This window comes from Rhamphochromis longiceps, linkage group LG20 (assembly GCF_057381845.1).
Source record: "Rhamphochromis longiceps isolate RC_006_pf linkage group LG20, R_longiceps_female_GT1.1, whole genome shotgun sequence".
Lineage (NCBI taxonomy): Eukaryota > Metazoa > Chordata > Actinopteri > Cichliformes > Cichlidae > Rhamphochromis > Rhamphochromis longiceps.
Window position 1 is genome coordinate 10,584,017 of NC_140576.1, and position 22,104 is coordinate 10,606,120.

Here is a 22,104-nt window from a genome sequence, read left to right on the forward strand (position 1 = left end):
AATCAAAGTGTTCAAATGTTTTCTGACCAAATGTCACACTGAGACAGTGACAGATGAGCTGTTACATATTCATAGTTTGCCATTTCAGTTACTCTAATTTCTCTGACACACCTGCAGAGGTCATACAAACAGTTTGCATCCAAGCCTGATGTCAACCAAAGTGTACAGGGACGTCTATATGGTGTGTGTGTTGCGGGTAGTGAGTAACTTATGACTGAAACACCCAAAGTGCTTTTATGTGAACCCAAGTTATTTACTTTTGGCAGAGCAAATATGGGTTTTAAGTTCGGAGCACCTTGCAAATGCTCAAAGTGTCGATAAACTTAAAGGATGTTTGGTATCAGCTGACTCAGTTTGTAGTGAAAGGAAGACGTTCAAGATAGCATCAGATACAATCCAGAGTACATGTTAACAACTTCCTTTATTGCTGATAATAATTTTATAGTTGCTAGGGCAACCGTTACCACTGGTCTTGTTCAGAGGTATCTTTATTATTTAGTAGTACAGTAATAGTGTGCTTGTGAGGTTACCATGAAAAAGAAAGCTGTGAACTCTTTGTAGTAACACAGTTTCAAAATCATAAATAGGGTTAGAAGTTGAGACTGAAAGACTTGAAACCAAATGTAAACCATTACAAAACAGCATCACTGATAGAAAAGGAGGCTGTGATGGCTTATGGCGAAAAAAGAGGAAAGATGTTGATGTTGGATCGATGTTGGGTAAAATATCAGGGGTTTTGACCTCTAGGGAAATTCACAGGAAAAAGTTTAATATGAAAATGAAGATTATGTGCTGTGCCCTAAAGGTTTGTTGTGGATAGCTAAGGTGAAGCTCCAGAGCAGGGGTCTCGAACTCCAGGCCTCAAGGGCCCGGTGTCCTGCAGGTTTTAGATGTGTCCTTGATCCTACACAGCTGATTTAAATGGCGAAATTACCTCCCCAACATGTCTTGATGTTCTTCAGAGGCCTGTTAATGAACTAATCATTTGATTCAGGTGTGTTAATGCAGGGTGAGATCTAAAACCTGCAGGACACCGGCCTCCGAGGCCTGGAGTTCATGACCACTGCTCTAAAGCGTCTTTCAAACTCGCCAGTGTTGGCTCCGGCATTGCATTAAAATCCACTCAAAGATACTGGTGATGTCATCATTGTTTTTAAAATAGAGTTTCCCTTTGACAGCACGACTCTGGTTACTGTATGTGTTGTGTTATTCCTTCATACATGTCTCACAGGTTCGACTCTGCTCTGACTGCAGCACTGCAAACAGCATGAAAAGCAGGAAGGCTGCTGGAGGTGGTGTGCCAAAAAGTGACTTAGTTTTATATATCCTTTATTTATCTAGCTAAAAAGTCTCATTGGCAATAATTAATTCATTTATTTAGTTCTTCATTTTATATATAACCTCTTCATTCATCCTGTTGACTACAGTATTTCTACCATTATTAGCAAAGTTATTACACATAAAAAACACACAGAAACATCACTTTTTAGCTAAAAAAAAAAAACAACCTCCTGGTACATGTGGGGCTTCTGGACTCTGAGTATAAACCAACAGCATTTTTAAGTGCGCACAGTTTGTTCTGCGCTTTGAGAAGATCACGTGGGGGTGGTGCTTCATCCTCGTGTAATTTATGTTAATTATCTGCAGAATTTCAAACCAGTTCAGTGAAGTATATGAAACAGCTTGCATGGATGAAGGAATACACATTGACTTCAAAGAGAAGAATCCTCTCACAGTGCGTTATGTCCATATAATTATATTATTATAGCACATAAGAGCTTGGACTGCCACTCACTAACTGTTACATTATTTATGAGGTGAAAACGTGCATTTCCCTGCTGAGATGCAGCACAGCACTGTTGCCTGCGTGCTAGATCCATTACGGTATCCACGGCTCTTGCAGTGGAGCAGAGGAGCCTGATGGATGCAGAGATAAAAAGCAGAACGAGGACAAGGGAAGCGTAGATTGCTACAAATGCAGACTTCAGCAGCAGCTTGTTTTTCACTATAGCAAAGACCAGTATCCAGATTTTTTAAGGCTTTTTTTGCATCTCTTACCTTCAGCCTGGCTGAAGTTATCTTTGAATTCCTTCAGTACAGATTTCATGTGAAGGCATAGTGTTTGTTTCAAGTCACAGGAGCTTTTTTTTATCATGTTGAGGAAGAGCTCAGAGCGGCTGAAGGGAGACAGAGAGGTCCTCCTGGATCTGGATACTAGGGCTGAAGCACAAAGCACAGAGAGCTATGGGAGCCTGCAGAATGGGAGCTTTATCCCCCCACGATATGTAAGCTCTGCTTTACTTATTTCCTACAATACTGCAGTGTGATATCTCTTCAGCTCACATAAATCTATAAAATCGCATCACTTTGACACAGCAGTTATTCATTATCCTGTTCCCTTTTGGCCTCACTGATTTCTCAGAGATGTGGCAGTGAGTCTTGAGGGGTTTTACCCTTCATGTAATATAAACATGAACACAAGGTACTGTAAGGACACTGATAATGGGTAATGGTGAGGCATGACTTTACTGCACTGAAAGATTGTTTTCGGCTCATCTTTCTGGTCTTATTACTGCAAAGTGGAGGCATGTACTAGCACAAGAATTAAACCTCTCCTCAAAGCCAATTAAACATTCATACACCGAGCGAAAAGGTTCAAATGCAGAAAAGTGAGCAGAGTTTTCGTCAGCAGCTGTCTCTTTACAGAGTTTCATGATATATTAATGGTGGCTCAACTGTCAGCTTGCAGCTGCAGCTGCTGATGGAGATATGGATGGCGATGATCCCATTTATATGCAGTCTCCTACAAGAAGTAAGCAACCAGTGCCACAGTTGGGGAATTACTTCAGAGACGGGAGAACTAAGATTGGTAGGCTGCTCGCTTTGCATGAGGTTTCATCAGCTCAGTGGTAGGTAGACAAAGTCATTCGTTCATTTAACCTTTCACTCCTCTGGTCTGGGGTGCAGACTTCGTGCTGGTGTGGGAGATTCGTTCACGGAGGAAGCGGCGAGGGAAAGGGACAAATATGGCTACCAGTGAGGAGAGGGAAGCCGTTCCCGCTGAGGAGAGCAGCAGGTCTGAACGAAGGAAAGCACAACTGGCTCAGTGGAGAGAGAAGTTTGTTCAGAACCTGGAGAGTGTTGGCTTGGTCATGGAAAAGGTGTTGTTGACAAGATTAAAGATTATTTATCTTATTATTAAATTATTAAATCTGTTCATTATTTTTCCTGACTTGTTGATTAACGTCTTCTTTGTTGCCTCTTTACTTGTAGGAGGAAACTGCAAATGAAAAGAAGACCATACACTTTCTCAAAATTAGCGCCCCCTGGGATGTGTTGGTGTGTTATGCTGAGGAGCTTTGCCTTAGAGCTCCACTGCAAGTAAGTACAGCTATTTATTTCTAGGTAGGTTCAATTTAAAGTTATTTGTTACGTGACGTTAAACCCAGTTGATAATAATACTAATTTGGGGAATAAACAAGGACAACTTAATATGAAAGAGCACACTGATGTTTACCAGATAAAGTCTTTACTCTCTCACTTTTCTCTTTAATCATGCGGCGAACATTTTCTGATTATCTCTTAAGACAATGAAAACCTGTCGTAACATTTCACTCAGAACCAAAAACGTGCATCTTATGCTGTTCTACAGTAATAGAAGGAGGTCACCTGTATCTGTGTTTGTGTCCCAGGCACAGCAGCATCTAGACCTCAACACATCTGCTCGGGTACTGAGTAAACTATGCATACCTAACGTAATGACGGAGTCTGTGCCTAACAGGCCTCTGGACTATTACACATGTGCCTTTCGCAAGTCAAAGATGAGCAGGTGGGTTAACTTCTGCAAACAGTTGGATCAGATCACTGCTGCGTGTTTTGCTGAATGTACGCCTTTCTTCAGATTCCTTGGCTGGGAAGATCACGATACATATTTCACAAATACGCAGAGGCACCGTGTTGTAAGTAACACAAGTGTGACAATAGTAGTATACTGAATGTATCGGATGTATATTTGAACTAACAGACTGAGAGTTTTATTTCAGGTCTATGAGATTCTTGCCAGGACAGCATATGGGAAAAGGAAGAAGGCTGAAGTCGGAGTGGACAGACTGTTAAATGAAGGGGCGTACACAGCAGCGTTCCCGCTGCATGAGGTGAGTTATTTTTAGCTGTTCTGTACACTGAAATGTGTCGTTTTCTCTTTCTCATTAGCAGCATGTTTTTTCTCTTTAGGGGCCCTTTCAGCTTCCAAAGCACGAGGTCCGACCTGACGAGCTGAACCAGAGGCAGGTTCTCTACTACTACTGGGCCCGCTGGTGCAAATGGTACAAGTATCAACCACTGGACCATATCAGGGAGTACTTTGGAGAGAAGATTGCACTCTACTTTGCCTGGCTGGGTAAATATACATTCTTATTTCTGTTGTTCAAAAAATTTGGCTCATTTTTTACAGATAAAAAGCCCACTCCTTCCTGAATCCAGGAGGATTACTGAATCCAGACCAGAAGGTATCACAATAACTAGTAATGTTAATTAAATATTTAGATTTTGTCATTATTGCTAAAATGAAAACATTATAAATATCTGTGCAACTGTTAAGGCTTTCTCCCTGTCGACAAGTAATTTGAGTTTAATTAACTGCTCAACATAAGCGTTCTATTGATATCTCAGTAATTTTATTACCTTGAAGCACAAACTAAAGCAGTTTTTGCAGATTATTTGGTTGAAATCAATTTAAATTTAGTAGCTAACTATAATTTTATTACAATTCTGGTCATTTGATTTGAGTCTGATGGGGGCCAAAGATTTCTCTATTTACAAAAAAACCCCGCTGTTCATTTTAATAAATGAGAAATACGTGGAGTCTGTATTATACGCCAGAATCATTTAAAATGATTAGAAATGGATCAAAACTAATACAGGACAATAAGCAGAGTGCTCACATAAATAAACATACTGTATGATACAGCAATCTAAGCTACAGCCTCCTGGCACTGACTCTACAGTGAATTGCATCTATTACTTTTTTCTTCCTTTCTTTTTTCACAAAAAGGTACAAGTGGAAACTCCTTTTTTTAGCAGTGAAATTCTTTTATGAATCTCTGTTAAGAGGAGAGTGTAGTATATGCAAAGGGGCTATACCTGAGCTTGAAACCATTATTGTCAGGATGAAAGTCATCACTGCAGCTGAAATTGAACATCCGTCTTGCATCAGCTGAGAGCTGCAGTCTAATGGAGCTTTTTGTCTCTGCAGGTTTCTACACAGCCTGGCTGCTGCCGGCAGCAGTGGTCGGGACTCTGGTCTTTGTGTCTGGAGTGATGTCCATGGGTACCAACACACCAGCGTGAGTCTGCATCATGTATACATAGCATGTGTTCTATTGTGTAACACAAAATAATTTTAAATGAAATGTCGCATTACAGACATGGCTAGTCACGTGTGACTGCACTCACTTAGATAAGGTATTGTGGCATAGTTGTTGAAGTTTTACACACAGGGGTCAGTTTAAGCAGGCAGTTCAAACACAAGTGAAGCAACCACCGTTTTAATAGACACAAAAACTTGGATCTTGTCTTTAATAATGTATAACATAAAAATCAAACAAATAGGAAACCCTCACACAAAGTTAGTTGCAACTAGTTGCAAACAGTTGCCAAATGTGAAAAAATCCAATGCAGTCATGGGGCAACTATTGATCACCCAGCCCCCTGACCCCCCGATCCCTCAATGGAGTTTCAGATGGTAACCAGACATTATGTTTAATTAAACATTAAACATACTTATGCACTGACATGTATCACTATTGATAGTGATTCAGCTGAATTTAATGCACACCCACATGGCTCATAATAAAAATAAACGGGACTAATCATTGTCAGCCAGCTGCTGGCTGCAGTGGCTTCTTAGAGTCTTATTGTTTCAGTGAAGCTGCTGAAATTGGTGCCGTTGTGCCTGTTCAGAAACGTATAGCAAAAACCTTACTGATGTCCAACATAAGAGCCAAAGTTCAGTGCTGTACTTAATGTACACACATGAGATTAGCATTGATTTCTCCTTAGAAAGAAAGCAAATAAGTGTGTTATAGCTGCCACAGTTTCCTGGAAATTAAACTCCACTTACAGACTCTCTCAAACAAGCACAACTTTAGATTCAAATATTTCAAAGCAGAGCGCACTCTGCATAAAGACTCGCTTCACAGCTAGATCATCTACATGTGGGATGTCTGTGCCAGTTTGTCATATATTATTTATTAAGAGTTGGCTCTCCTTTCTGGTTTTTCTTCTCAGTGTAAGTGTAGCCTAGATTGTGTACAGTAATATTGCCGCTGTAACTACTGTTTACCTTTTTCTGGCTTCATTTCTTAGGGATAAGTCGATATCCTAGGAAAGAGAGTCTGTGGCAGCAAGAAAAAGCAGCCATCTCTAATGGACAATTAGTGCAGAATAATCCTCCTATTAAAAAAAAGAGAGGAGGAAATAGATCTCGCTGTCAGTCCAGGCTTTATTTGTAGCTGATCCCATGTGCAGTCAGGGTTTCAGTAACTCACTCTATAACTGTAATAAAGGAAAGAGCAGTAGCTTTGTTTCCCGGCAGGAGGTTAGGAGAATGCTTTCCACACCGCTCATCTGTTCCCTGGAAGCAGTACGTAATAGGTATATGTGCAGCCTTTACATCCATTAGAGTTAATTCTCCCAATCCCTTAGCTCCCACACTGATCATTATTGGGCCTCACAGTTATGTGAGGCCAAATACGTGTTGCTTTAAAACCTGTAATTAGTGTTATCTCAGGTGTAACTAATCTATGTCAGTGTGTCTGTCAACAGGGAGGAAATCTGTAACAGTGGAGCTAGCTATACCATGTGTCCACTCTGCAAAACATGTAAGGCCTGGAACATGTCTGAGATCTGCACCTTGACGAAGGTACCAAGCTTTTCGTGGTGAACAAATCGCTGACTCTGCGAAAAAAGACTTGAACCTAATGGTTGTACCTTTCTCTGTTGCAGCTGGGATACTTATTTGACCATCCAGGTACAGTGTTTTTCAGTGTGTTCATGTCATTCTGGGCTGTAACCTTTCTGGAGTACTGGAAGAGAAAAATGGCCACTCTGGCACATCACTGGGACTGTATGGACTTCCATGAAGAGGAGGTATTGGTTGCTTTCAGTATGAGTGTGATCATACTGGTCTTATTCGGTTTAGAGCTCTTAGGTCTGTCATGATTATAGATCCAGTAATACAGTAATGGGCATCATGACTGTTTGCACTTGTTTGCACAGGGATTCTATTTTTTTAATATTTGATTTTAACCTTTATACACGGAAGTTTCAGTTTTGTACAGAGTAAACAAGGTAAACAACAGAGCAAAGACTAAAGTTACAGACCAATCTGTGAACCAGACAAAGCCGGTGAAGAGTGTGTCCAGTGATGATGGTCACTGTTTTCTTTAAGGAGCGTCCTCGGCCGGAGTTTGCAGCCATGGCCCCTACTATGGAGCAAAATCCAGTGACTGGGGTCAAAGAGCCATACTTTCCTGAAAAAACCAGGCTGTCTCGCATGTTCACTGGCTCCATGGTTATCATAATGATGGTGAGGCCATTTAAAATATTTTACATACTGTACTGCTGTTTTGTTGTTTTTGCACTTCAGTAAAAGAAATACTCGAGGTGCATTTTAACACTATGCATTATGTTTAGTTAGGTTCTTAAACGGTTTGATTACCACTATTATTGTCACACTGTAAAATGTCGTTCTAATACAGCAGATCCAGATCCGCTCCCGAACAACAGACTTTCTCTTTTTCTCATCATTAATCTCATTGCACGTGGTTTCAGTAAGGAGTCTCGGTTTCTCTTGAGCTTTTCCTTTTGTGATTGTGTTGAGAAATAGAGGTGGGGTTAACACCTTTGTGCCATTCCAGTAAATCCTGCATTGTTAACTGAACCCTTTTTTAATAATGAATCCAGGTCACATGCCTACAGGGCCAGATATGATCCCATCATCTCATCCACGCACTTTATGCTGTGTCCAAGATTCACTTCTTTGTAGATGCAGATCTGAGGATCATTTTTCACACACCCTTGTTTTGATGATGGGATTAGAGATGGAAATGTTTTAAAATTCTAATTCTCTTCCCTGTTCAGTAGAAGGATTTTGCTGGAAACATACTGATGTTATGATAGTTGTGAATTTTGATATAAGGAATGAAAATGTCTGCAAGTTAATTTCCCGAAACTGAAAGGAATAGAATCCACTATTAGACAAAGAAAAGAAATGAATATCATGGAAAAAATTATTCAGCTGTTACTAAATTTTATGGGAATAATACCTGATCCAAGCTCTTGTTGGAAGCTCTTGCTTGCTTGCCAATCTTTAGAAAAATCCTACTACTAAATGCTACTGACTTAGAAAAGCAAATGCATGTCTAGCACATTCAATTAAAGCCGTCTTTTAAAAACTTTGTTTGTGCTCTGAAAGATGTCAGTCAGGATGTAAGAGATATGGATCAGTTTTATGATGAGCATCATGAGAGCCGCAATGAGGATGCTGGACTCTTGACTCCTTGGTCTTATATTATGCTGCATGGTGTTGATGATGACAGCAGACCTTTGTGTGCCTCTGGCTGTGTGCAGCATATTATGTCGCAGCTACAGGTGTGCTTTTCCCCCTCTTCTCTCAGCTGTGTGTGGTGATGATCTTCCTGGTGACGGTGGTCGTGTGCCGTGGTATCATCAGTGTGGTGATATTTCATTCTGGGAGCCCTGTGCTGCGGACAGAGGTACATTACAGCTGTTTCATGCTTTGCACAAAGAAATGCTACAAACACATTGGAGCTTTTTTCCAAAAAGAAAACTGTTAATAAGAAGAGAATGCAATTATTAAATTATTAAAAATGATCACAATCACATTTTAATATAACATTTTCGTTTTTTGGGCATCACAGTGGTGCAGTGGTGGTGGAATCCACTGGCCATTTGGGGACTTTCTGTATGGAGGCCCCAGACTCATACATCCCCACACTGTGTGGGTTCTCTCTGGGTGCTCTGGCTTTATCCCACAGTCCAAAGACATGCATGTTAGGTTAACTGGTGAATATAAAATTGGCCATAGGTGTGAAAGTGAGTGTGAATGGTTGTCTGTTTCTCTGTTTAAGCCCTGTGGTTGACTGGCTCCCTTTCCAGGGAGTAGCCCCACCCTTTGTCCTGTGACAGATGTGATAGGCTCCAGTCAACAATCATGACCGTTCAGTCTTGGTTTTCTTCTTTGTCCACTGTGTACAGAAATTTATGCTGACACTTTTTATCATATTATGTAACACATATGATCTGCAGTAAAATTCTCATATTTACATTATACCAAGAAACAGCTCAGTGTTACTAACTTTACACATTTTTTTGCCATTCTCTCAACTTTTACTGCCAGTTCACATGGTCAAAAACGATCAACATTTGAGTTGTGTTGTGTTGGTACTGTTTTTAATTAAATATATTTGTACATGTTTAAATGATTTTGCAAATCACTGCATTTTATTTATCATACAAACATTCATGCATTTAATTTCCTCCCCCAGGCAGGGACCATAGCCAACATCTCCAGCAGTATTGTAAACCTGGGGCTCATACTGCTGATGGGCCAGGTCTACACTGCATTAGCTGAGCAGCTCACTAAATGGGGTAAGAATCAATGCTGCTCTCACACACCTCAAACCTCTGTGGTGTATATTGTTATCAGCTTTGTACTTGATTGCCACTAACTAAAAGCTCAGACTTCTCCAGAGCAGGTGAATCTCTTCAGTTGGATCCTTATGGTTATTGTTTCTGTCAAAGTAGCTGCATCATGTTGCAGAATTATGGGACTGTAAAGTACAGATACAGAGGGCATAAAAAGTCTACACACAAAAAAATATTTTTAAAAACCCTAAAAACAATGTGGTTGGACACGTCTGCACGCCTTCTTATAATTAGGGGTAAGATTAATCACATGTGAATTCATATTAAACATTAGTCATCAGTTAAAGTGACTCATTAAAATCAAATGAAGTTCAGCTGTTTTTGTAGGATTTTCCTGATGTGTACCTTGTGGCATCTTCCAACAAAATTTGTGATCTGCAAATAACTTACAAACACATCAAACTGATCTCATTGCTGAAAATAGATGAAAAAAACCCCATTACTGCCAGAACTGAGGGAAAGACAAGAAGATAACTGGCCAGGGAGATTTACAGCAACATTAAATGAGCTGCAGGAATTTCTGGCAAGAACTGGTTGTGTACTACATGTGACAACAATCTCAAGTTAAACACACACATGATATACATACATCAGAGCGTCCACAAGCATGTAGGTTTTGTGTCATGATCTGATAAGGCCAAAGTTGAAGGTTTTAGGAGTGATTCCTTGAGATATGTTTGACACAAAAACAGTTCACATCACCAGAGAAAAACTGTACCTGCAATGAAGCATGGTAGTGATAACATCGTGCTTTGGGGCTGTTTTTCTTCATCTGGAACTACAGTAGGGCTTTAGTCAAGCTGGGAGGATTTATGAACAGTACTAAAATAGCAATCATTTTTCACAAAAAACCTCTTTAGGCATCTGCTAGAAAACTGAAGATCAAGAGGATTTGGACCTTGTAGCACAACAGCAGCAACCAGCTGCATATATCCAGATCATCAAAATAACTGATTCACCAAAAAATGAGCCAGCCTGAGTACAGATTCAGATCCTGCTGAAAAACTGTGGAGTGACCTGAAGAGGACTGTGCTCAAAAGCTGGCGCCATAATCTGAAAAACTTGGAGTGTTTTTACAGAGAAGAGAAGGGCAAATAATGAAGACGTGCCATGCTAACAACTAACCAAAAAGACTGACTACTGTAATAAAATGCAAAGGTGCTTCAACAAAGTTGTTAGTTTAACCCTTTAACTCACAGTGTACCATATTTGATACATGACTTTTCATGAGTTCTTGAGATGTGCACATGATCAGTGTGCAAAAACTCTGCTTAATTGTTTAGGCAAAAAATAAGAACAAATAAATAATAATTTTCTGACAATTATTTCATGGGTCAGGCTTTAAATAGCTAAGGATGTGCATATTTATGCAACCAGATTGTTGTAAAAATTTTAGTGTACATGTTTAACCCCTCCAAAAAGATTGTAACTGTTAATCTTGATGTTTAAACAGTTCAGCCACTGTTTAAAATGGATATCGGCAGGATTGTTGATGATGTATCCAGCAGAGTATTTGTAGAATCATCTCATTTCAGTCAAGAAAGTATGATAGACAATCATATTCGCTGCTGATTCTTGATTCTTGTAAAAAAACAGACAAATCAAAAAACACCCCAAATTAATGTAAAAAAAATAGTTTACACTGTGGTTTCCCTTTTTTCTTAGTTTTGACTACCTGTAAACCAGTTATCATAATATCTTGTTATCTATATAAAAATCACTTTGAAGTCATTTAAACTAAGTGAAATCAAAGGCAACATTGTCTCGATGTCTTTAACACTGTGTTTTTGTGCGATGTGTTGCAGAGATGCACAGAACACAAACCCAGTATGACAACGCTTTCATCTTCAAGGTGTTCATCTTCCAGTTTGTCAACTTCTACTCGTCTCCCTTTTATGTGGCTTTCTTTAAAGGAAGGTGAGACACACGAGTCACAACAGACACACAGGATAATCATGAAAAGATGAAGACACTGAGACAAAGAAAGTATTTAAGGTGCCACTGATCTCTCTGTGATTAGGTTTGTGGGTTACCCTACCAACTACGGGACCTTGTTCGGGATGAGAAATGAAGACGTGAGTGATTTAGAGAGCCTGTAACGTACCAGCATGTGAAAATGATGCCCCCATAGTGTCATGTCTGTGTGTCTTTGCGTTACAGTGTGGTGCCGGGGGTTGCCTCATTGAATTGGCTCAACAACTTTTCATCATAATGGTGGGAAAACAGCTCATCAACAACGTTCAGGAGTTCATCTTACCGTACGTTGCTACACTTTTAGCTTTTATGGGTTTTTTTATGTATATGTTTTATGTTTTTATAGAAAAATGTTCTGTTGTCAATCTCCAGCATATTTAAACATCCTTTATTCTTCCTTTTATTTACATCCTTTATTATTTATTTAAAAGCTTTCGTGGTTTACCAGGACATCTTACTTTTTAGAGAAAAAATTTCAGGAGTAAATTTTTTCTGCAATAAAATAATAATTAAACAAATTAGATTCAAACACATGAGCAATAAGTACAGTGACTGTCAAATACAACTGAAAAGATTAAAGCAGAGTTAGGATAAAAGCTAAAACTGGTACAGATGTGGGAGATGCATAAAAGTAGCTGTGCTGTGTCATATTGTTCCACAGTTCCAGCTGTTTAGTGCAGTAAATCTCATCCATGTGCCTCTGCACCATCAGCTGTGTGTGACTGTTTAAGACTTACTGCAGACAGTAAGTGTAAACTAAGGGCAGCAGAGGAGCAGTTCAGTAAATACGCTTAAAACCTCTGGCAAAATTATGTAATCATCACTCTTGAGGATCCAGCTCTTTTACTTTGTAGCACATAAACAAATCACAGATATGATGACAGAAATTATTGCTATACATGAAAAATAAATGGGCAGAAACAGGAGCCAACATTTGTTACAGAACTGTCAGAAACAGGCTGAATGAAATGAGATTTACATGCAGAGAAGCCAAACACAAGCCAGCGCTTACAGTGGGCCAAAGAGGGGCAGTCATGGACTGTGTTAACTGATGTTAGTGATGAATCATAAATGTGGAGTGGCCAAGGGGATGATGCTGGAAATTTGGTCTTGTGCTGCTGCAGTGAAACAGACAAAGATGACTGCATGAAGAAAACAAGCACATTTCCCCACTCAGTGGTGGGGCGGCATGTGTTGTAAAAGATGAGAGGGGATTGCAGTCATTACATCAGCAACAAATGCTTCCAGTGATAGAAAATAGGTTTGGTTAACTAATTCCAACTGAAAGTCTATGGTGGTTATTGGGGAACAATGATTGCTGTTCAGCTACAAAAAATTAGTCCTGTGTCATATCTGTGATGTAATGAACATCCTCTAAATGTGCTGTTTCTGTCATTTTTGCCATTGCATGTTACAATGCATACTAACATAAATCCTTATCCTGATTCCATCAAATGATCAGGTGACCCTGGAGTTATGCTCCAATAGGCCCAGGCTGCTGGGGCGTTCCCTCTTCACTCACTTCTTTTCACTCTCTGCATGGTTTTGCACCACGTGTCTATTTAGTCATTAGCCGTTATTAAACTCTGGCACTTTCTCCCATAGTTATCTCCTTTCTCCTGTTTCTGCTGTCTTCTCCCATGCCATCACCCCCAAGTGGTCGCGGCAGATGGCTGCTCTTCCCTGAGCCTGGTTCTGCTGGAAGTGTCTTCCTGTCAAAAGGGAGTTTTTCCTTCCCTCTGTTGCCAAATGTTTGCTCACAGGGGTTGTCTGTTGTTGGGGTTTCTTTCGAATAGTTTTTTGGTTTTAACCTTAGAGTATAAAGCACCTTGAGGCGAATGTGTGCCTTTATAAATAAAACTGAATTAAACCGAAAATGTCTTTTTCTTCCCTAACAGTAAAGTGAAGGCCTGGCGCCAGAAGAGAACTCTGGCAAAAGTGCTGGGTGGCAAGGCATCCCATGAGCCTCGGCGCTGGGAAGAGGATTACCAGCTGGTTGAGTGTGAGGGCCTGTTCGAAGAGTACCTGGAGATGGGTGAGTATCCATATCTGATTTAGAGACTTTAATATCACTGCATTCAACCGGATCGCCAGTTCAGTCCAACTAAAAATTCACACATAGATAATATCCATTTTGATGAAAAAATGCAAAGATTAATTATCTAATTTTAATTTCATGTGCTGCAGTGCTCCAGTTTGGGTTCATTACTATCTTTGTGGCGGCGTTCCCCCTCGCTCCGCTCTTCGCCCTCCTTAACAACTGGGTGGAGATTCGTTTGGATGCACACAAGTTTGTGTGCGAGTACCGCCGGCCGGTGGCTGAACGTGCACAAAACATCGGAGTGTGGTTTAACATACTGGAAGCTTTGTCACACCTGTCTGTCATTGCCAATGTGAGTTCATGTCTAATACATTATTGTCAGACTACATAGCAATATGAGGAAAAAAAGAACATTTATTATCTTTTGTTCTTTTTCAGGCTTTCCTAATAGCGTTCACTTCAGATTTTTTACCTCGCCTGCTGTATCAGTACAAATTTGACAATGATCTCAACGGATACGTCAACTTCACCCTGGCTTACGCCCCACTCAACTACACAGAGTACCCTATGTGCAGGTATGCTGCTTTGATCTTTCTTTTTATGCTCCTTTTTATTCCTTCATCTTATGTGTCAAGTTCAACTTCTCATATATGGTTACTTTGGTGTTGCTAAGCAACATTTAAGTTTCTTAACATTTAAGTTAAGTGTGTTCATGTCATAGCCTTGGCCAACAATGGGTGATATTACTGAATATTAAGACTGTTCTTTTCATGTGCTGCTGCTGTATATTATACACACCAAGTATTACAAATATTTCTTGTTGTAACTTTGTAACAAATTATGTTTGTTGGGGTTTTTCAGATACAAAGCATTCAGAGACAACAATGGAAACTACACACTGTTTTACTGGGAGCTCCTGGCAGTCAGACTTGGCTTTATTATTGCATTTGAGGTATGACGGAAGCTTCCTAGCATCTCTATTTACTTCATTTTGCCTGTTTTAGTGGTTTTACCTTTGTTTAGTATTGCCTTTTCACTGACACCTCTATGCCAGTTCTGCTTGTTTGGACAAATTCTAATGATTTAGTCCTCTTTTACCGTTTTGTTTCCATCTGCATCACTTTTTATTCTCTCTCTATATACCTCCTCTCTGCCATTTCCTCACAGTTATTTGTTAATGCTCACCTGAGAGAGAAGAAATTATTCACCAGTTGTACAAATTATGTGGAAAATAAAACTACAAGTACTGTTTTTCCATTTTCATGCTTGAAGATCAGCTGTCTGTTTGCTTAAAATTAATGACAATTTGTGATGTGGAGATTGTTCACACTGTTCTTGCTGTTGTTTTTACTGTCACCAGCACGTGGTGTTCTTCGTGCTGCGAGCCATTGACTGGATTGTACCCGATGTTCCCGAGTCCCTGGAGCTGAAGATGAAGAGGGAGCGCTACCTGGCTAAGCAAGCTCTGGCTGAAAACCAGGAGGCCCTGTTGGTGAGTCGAGCCCGAGCGGCCGCCGCTGCCACTCCAGGCACCTCCAGCCCAGGTCAGTAAGAACATGGGACGCACACACACAAGGTCATGCAGCACACACTTCTCCATATAAAGTAAATCTAGTTAACAATGACCAGGTAAATATGTTCATATTAAACTCACTTAAATCATCTTTTGGATACAAATTTGTGTGTCTGAGAGCAGAAAAAAAATAAAAACAAGTCTTTTCTATTAGAAGTTTCTAATAAAATGTTACCTTGTCAGCTGCATGATAAACAAATCCTCTGCAGTGTGTTTCCACGTAGGTGATCCATGCAGTGTCAAACCTGTCACTGTCTCTGACACAGCTGATTCACACTAATAAAATCCACAATTGAAAGGCTTTTAAGAGCTCACCCACCCACCTGCAAAGCACCTGCGGCTATACTGGCTGTCATAAACTCGCTGCGTACAGCATGATCATTAGAGGTAATCTATGTGGGATCAGTGCCAAATATTTCGCTTGATTGCATCGCCAGACTTTGTGACCTGATGTGTGTTGGCACGGGTTATTTCATCCATCAGCACTTCTGTTCAGGTTGGACTTTAAATAAAATGAAAAATCATTATGTTCAGCAAAACGAAGCAGCTTAACACGTCACATGTCAAATTTCATATTCTGCCCACGGGGATTGAGCGATGATCGTCGGGTATAGACTGTCATAGTGTGTATATTCATCCTCACCTGTATGTGTGTGTGTCCCCTTTGTTCTGGCCCACGCTGTTGTCATGTGTCTCATGTAGTGAATGTTGCTGGATGAGGACAGGTAAGTACAGCACAGGTAAGTGAATGGCATTCCTAAAAAGGATGTCATGATTTCAGTTCAGAAATATTGGTATTAATTTATATTTTTAAGCCGATCCAGTGATCATTTAAAGTCTGATTTTCTTTTGTTGTTTAATCAAAAGTTATAATGTGGTACATGTAAGTCAGCAAAACATCTGTAAGACGTCAGTGGGCCCAGAGTTGCTCGCTGTTATGGTGATTATTCATCTCCATATCACATTAGTTAGTCTCTGTTTAGAAGCTGCTTATTTTATTTGCTGATCCAAGTTAATAGCTAGCTCTTTCCTCAACATTACTAACTAATACTAATTACTAATACTACTACTCCCTGTGGTTTCATTGCATTTGGGATGCACAGGTTTTGGATTGGAGTCTGAAAACTTGAATACAGCAGGTGGCATTGTGGGATTTTTATGTCCTCTAACTCCCCTAAAGTCACATTTTGTTTAGTTTAATTTAGAACTTAGTTAGATCAACACTGTGTGAATTTAATGTGCATATTTGCTCTTCGAAGATAAAAAGCAACCATTTTATTAGATGTGAGGCCTACAGGACATACAGACTAAGGACTTTGGCATCTGAAATTATTTATTACATTTCATTGTGTAACCAGTTTATTTAGTGTTGTAGTTACCTGATGTGATCGCTGCAGCAAAAGTATCTGTGTCAGCCTTTTCCTCCTCTGTACCTCTTATTGTAGTCAGTCTAACACAATTAACTCTTTTTCTTGCCTTTCTGCTTCTTTCCCGTTACTTCTGCCATTGCCTCCTCTGAAGGAAGTGACACGTCCCTTGGAAACATGAGTTAGGATTCCTCTGTGGAAAAGAAGCAGTGGGACTGAACGCTGGTGGAATATGAGACTTTCCTTTGTATCTCGGATAAGTGAAATTTTCCCAAGAAAGTGGAATACTGTCTTGGGATTGGTTTTCATATCACTAATACATATTCATCTGCACAGATACATGGTAAGCAGGTGTGCTTCGGCCTGCCCACCTTCTTCATATGGACATTTCTCCAACATATTTGGGATTTTTTTCAATCTCATGGTTATTGCAACATTATCAGAGTCTGATGTTACTGGAGCAAAGGGCATGAATTTATAAAGCATAAATCTATGTATTGCTAAATAATTAAGCAACGTATGTGGGGAAAATTAGTATGTTGATTGGCTTCCACTAGCTGCAGCATGCACTGTTAATGCTACCTGACGCCACGCAGGTGTGGGACTTACTTGCAGTACTGTGTGTGTATCCCACGCAGCCTCAGATTGACTTCAAAGTCTGACAACATGAACTATTTAAATGATGCCAAATGTTGTATTGACAGAGCATAGTTTGAAATTGCATAAATTCCAATTTGCAGTGTTTTTCTTGGAGTTACTGTTGGGATACCCAGAGGACCTGAAATGTAATGAAGTTGGATTACACCTTGACTCTGCAAAAGCTCATCCTGAATATTTTGGGGGGGCTTTATAAAACTCCTCTGAAGGGACAGAAGGCTTCAAACAAAGGAGTGCACAGGATCAGTAGTGCCACTCATGGAAAGAAAACAGACTTTTATGTGTGAGCTCGGCAGACTGCCTCTTTAATGTGTATTGTTATTATCTTTATGACGAATGCTGACTTGAGGTCAAAGTTCACCTTTCTTGGACAAACTGTTACAACAAGATCAACAGAGTCAACAGTGCTTTGGGGTTTTTTGCTCCTCATTTTCACAAAGCTGGCATTGTTCACTGACTGTATTATCATCACATAGTTTATGCTGCGTTTTCACTCAGCACCAAGCATGAAAGTCTTTTCTACGTGAATGTCCTGCACAGTATGGCTGTACAGTACTGTAAACAGGAGTGAAACAGCACCTGAGCAGAGGCCATATTTTACATATGAGCTTTTTTGTCATTTTTGATCAAATAAATCTAGTTTGACGAACGCAAACACCTCCTCGATGTGGGATTCACAGCCTCAGAGATGCTGTACTTGCTGGAACTTTAATCCTTCCACACCATCTGTCTTCTCCACTTTCTTCTTCTCTTCATTTTGCCCTCCTTCTTAAAACATCACCTTCCCCCCAAAAAGATGAAAAGTCTCTGATTTATTGGGAGTCAGAAACAGACAGGTGTTTCATTAATGATTTCCCTCTTCCTCTCCCTCCTCCCCACACAAAAACTCCACCAATGGCCGTGGCCTTGGGAAACTCCTGACTTTTACTTCATCTCATCTCCTCTTCCACCTCAGTCTCTTTTTTTTCATGTTATTTCATTCCTGAAGTCACTTTTTTTGTAATGAATACTATCTTCTTCCTCCTCTTCTCTCTCTTGGCCACATTCATCCTTTAGATTGTTGTGATTGCTCTGCGTTCCTCTGCCATGGCCTGCAGGAAGAGTGAGTTAGTACATGTCAGCGAGCACAGGTATGCGCTGCGGACACCGGCTGGCTCATTTACCGGCTGCTGGAGTGAAGTGAGGGAATGTTTGCATGCAAGCAAGACATGGCAACGAGGCATATGATGAGGACTCAGCTGAATATTTTTTTTAAAAGCCCTCGAAACTTGCCTGATAGTCAATGCATTAGCATTTCAGTTGCAAATGCACATACTGAGAAATACAGCTGCATTTCAGGGTTCAGTCAGTGTTACCTGATATATATGTATACATATATGTATGTGTGTATATATATATATATATACACACACGTGTATATGTATACATATATATGTATGTGTGTGTATATATATATATATATATACACACATATATATATATATATACACACACACGTGTATATGTATACATATACACGTGTGGATACAGACGCCCCAGGCAGGAATCGAACTTGCGATCCTCTGTTCCAAAGGCGTGTAGTCTAACCACTACGCTATCCAGCTGCTTTGGATAGGAGCCACTGACATAAAGACAAGAAAGCTCCTTACCATGCATGGAGGGTTTCACCCCAAGTCCAGCACCCTGAGGCTTTACGCTAAGCGGAAAGAAGGGGGCCGGGGACTGGTGAGTGTCAGCACCACAGTCCAGGATGAGACAAGGAACATCCAAGAATACATTGGGAAGATGGCCCCAACTGACCGAGTGCTCAGTGAATACCTCAGGCAGCAGAAACCCAAGAAAGAGGAGGGAGACGAGGAACCATCATGGAAGGACAGGCCCCTGCACGGTATGTACCACCGGCAGATAGAGGAGGTGGCTGATATCCAGAAATCCTACCAGTGGCTGGACAAAGCTGGACTGAAAGACAGCACAGAGGCACTAATCATGGCAGCACAAGAACAAGCTCTGAGTACAAGATCCATAGAGGCTGGGGTCTATCACACCAGGCAAGACCCCAGGTGCAGGCTGTGTAAAGATGCCCCAGAGACAATCCAGCACATAACAGCAGGGTGCAAGATGCTAGCAGGCAAGGCATACATGGAACGCCATAACCAAGTGGCCGGCATAGTGTACAGGAACATCTGTGCCGAGTATAACCTGGAAGTCCCGAGGTCAAAATGGGAGATGCCCCCAAGGGTGGTGGAGAATGACCGAGCTAAGATCCTGTGGGACTTCCAGATATAGACGGACAAAATGGTGGTGGCTAACCAACCGGACATAGTGGTGGTAGACAAACAGAAGCAGACGGCCGTAGTGATCGATGTAGCGGTTCCGAATGACAGCAATATCAGGAAGAAGGAACACGAGAAGCTGGAGAAATACCAAGGGCTCAGAGAAGAGCTCGAGAGGATGTGGAGGGTGAAGGTAACGGTGGTCCCCGTGGTAATCGGAGCACTAGGTGCGGTGACTCCCAAGCTAGGCGAGTGGCTCCAGCAGATTCCGGGAACAACATCGGAGATCTCTGTACAGAAGAGCGCAGTCCTGGGAACAGCTAAGATACTGCGCAGGACCCTCAAGCTCCCAGGCCTCTGGTAGAGGACCCGAGCTTGAAGGATAAGCCGCCCGCAGGGGCGTGCTGGTTGTTTTTTATATATATATATATATATACATACATATGTGTGTATATATATATATACATACATATGTGTGTGTGTGTATATATATATACTAGGGGTGCAACGATACACAAAATTCACGGTTCGGTTCGGTTCGATACTTTGGTGTCACGGTTCGATATTTTTTCGATACAAAAAAAAATGTTCATGCCTTTTTAATTTGTCATTTATTAAAATTATAAATATATATTTTAACACAAAAGTAACGTTTTTAAATTTAACCCTAACCCTTGTGCGTGTTGTTTTTTTGCTCGTCATATTGCAGCCACAGAAATTCTTTTGTCCATGAAACCATAAAGCTGCACTTTCTTTTTGCCTTATAGTCTGATTTGTCATAACTTCTCCGTTTTGTGGTAAGCTTTTCTTTGGCTGTCACTTCTTCACCCTGACCTGTCTTATTTGGCTCAGCAGAACTAAAATATATATCTGTCTGTGAAGGTTCTCAGTCATCCAGGTCATCGTAGTGAAATATATATCCTGCCGCACTCACATAAGCTCAGCGATTCTCTGCGCGATCAACCTCTCACATGTTTAAGCTGCGGGAGATTTCACTTGTCATGTTTGCATATAAGCTAACGATTAATAAGACGATGTCAGAGGAATTGGTGCACAAATTATCATCACTCACAGATCAGTGCTGTCGCTCTCTATACACAGTTCGCGCGATTGCAAAGTGAAAGCAAAAAAACAAGCGCAAATTCAAACACGATTTCAATATGTCACATATTGACAGTGGCTCACCCAATGACATAATTACCCAGCTACATTTCTGAAAGAATGCAAAAGCATTGACATATATTTTTCCTTCCTACAATAGCCCGACAGGCAGGGCAGAGATAGCCCCGGGACGTCGGGCTAGCGATATTGCGAGCCCTGTATCTGATTGAGGAATCACTCATCTTTGGAAAAGAGAGTTTATTACAGAGAAATGTCTCTTTCCAAAATAAAAGCTATACTATCCGCTTCTTCTGGGCTATATTCTCAGCAGCATATTAAACATATCAGGTCTCCATAAGGAGAATCCTGTGCTAACAGCTGTCTAAATGACTCGACTAAAGTTTGTAGCATGCATGCTTGTTGTTTTTGTCTTTGCACAAGGATGATGTCGGTGTAAATGTGCAGTCATATTCGTTGTGTTCCCACTAGTGCTTTCAGGTTAATCTCGTTGAAATAACCTTAACGCCACAACACGGCAAATCTCCGTTAACGAGCTACCCTATACAGAGGGGCTAGACGGCCAACACGTTAACGAGCTAACTGCGCTAACACACTAGCTCCCACCCATGTAATTGAGCATTGCATGGCACATCCAACATACTGTTTTACTTTAGTCCATGACTCGCTTACCTTCAGGGTCATACGTCACATGAAAACCAAAATAATTCCAAACGCCAGATCTGAATGAGGGTGGGGAGGTCCACTTCTGTCTCGCTAGCTTGCCCTGCGCTCTTCCTTCTGACCATGCTGTCTGTGTTGAGTGCTCAGTGAATCTGCGTTCGACTACTCCGCCTAGGCTGCACTCTCGAGCCTAGGCGGAGTAGTCGAACACAGATTCACTGAGCGCTCAACACAGACAGCATCGTCAGAAGGAAAGTTGATAAAATAAATTACAAATTTTGTATTGTTCTTTTTTTTTTCTCCCCTTTGGTTTTCTTTCTTTCTCTCCCCCTCTTTCTTTCATTCTTTCCCCCTGTCCTATCCCACAGTCATGTCTGTCCCGTTTGCAACTGAAAATAAAATAAATTCATAATTATAATAAAGGTCAATCAAATGGACCAATATGATGATCCACTTAAAATAAATCCTCTTGGCATCTTTCTTGGCCTCAAGACAACAATTCTGATGGCTATAGATCCAAACGGGACACAAAAAAAAAAAAAAAAAAAAAAAAATTGAAAAAAATTTTATTGTTCGATACATATGCGTACCGAACCGAAAGCACTGTATCGAACGGTTCAATATCGATACGAAAATCGTTGCACCCCTAGTATATACATATATGTATATGTATATACATGTGTGTATACATATACACACATGTATACG

The 22,104-nt window shown here is 40.6% G+C and overlaps 1 protein-coding gene across 1 annotated transcript; it reads left to right on the forward strand.

Moving 5' to 3' along the window:
* The first annotated feature begins 2,153 nt into the window (after positions 1–2,153).
* Positions 2,154–16,918, forward strand: ano11 (anoctamin 11). Its single transcript, XM_085393741.1, has 23 exons — positions 2,154–2,285; positions 2,743–2,869; positions 2,968–3,161; positions 3,274–3,381; positions 3,693–3,829; positions 3,902–3,959; positions 4,044–4,154; positions 4,234–4,399; positions 5,255–5,345; positions 6,826–6,922; positions 7,006–7,149; positions 7,451–7,588; positions 8,679–8,777; positions 9,570–9,672; positions 11,535–11,646; positions 11,750–11,804; positions 11,890–11,987; positions 13,602–13,738; positions 13,891–14,096; positions 14,183–14,319; positions 14,606–14,696; positions 15,105–15,288; positions 16,839–16,918. Exons 1-23 carry the CDS (start codon positions 2,154–2,156, stop codon positions 16,868–16,870), a joined length of 2,757 nt encoding a protein of 918 aa, XP_085249867.1. The 3' UTR covers positions 16,871–16,918.
* The last annotated feature ends 5,186 nt before the right edge of the window (positions 16,919–22,104 follow it).

Excerpts from the sequence above, each read along its gene's own strand:
- ano11 (XM_085393741.1), top strand. The coding sequence starts at position 2,154 with ATGTTGAGGAAGAGCTCAGAGCGGCTGAAGGGAGACAGAGAGGTCCTC. Across the intron at positions 3,162-3,273 it reads TTGGCTTGGTCATGGAAAAG|GAGGAAACTGCAAATGAAAA; the intron begins GTGTTGTTGACA and ends CTTTACTTGTAG. Across the intron at positions 8,778-9,569 it reads GCCCTGTGCTGCGGACAGAG|GCAGGGACCATAGCCAACAT; the intron begins GTACATTACAGC and ends TTCCTCCCCCAG.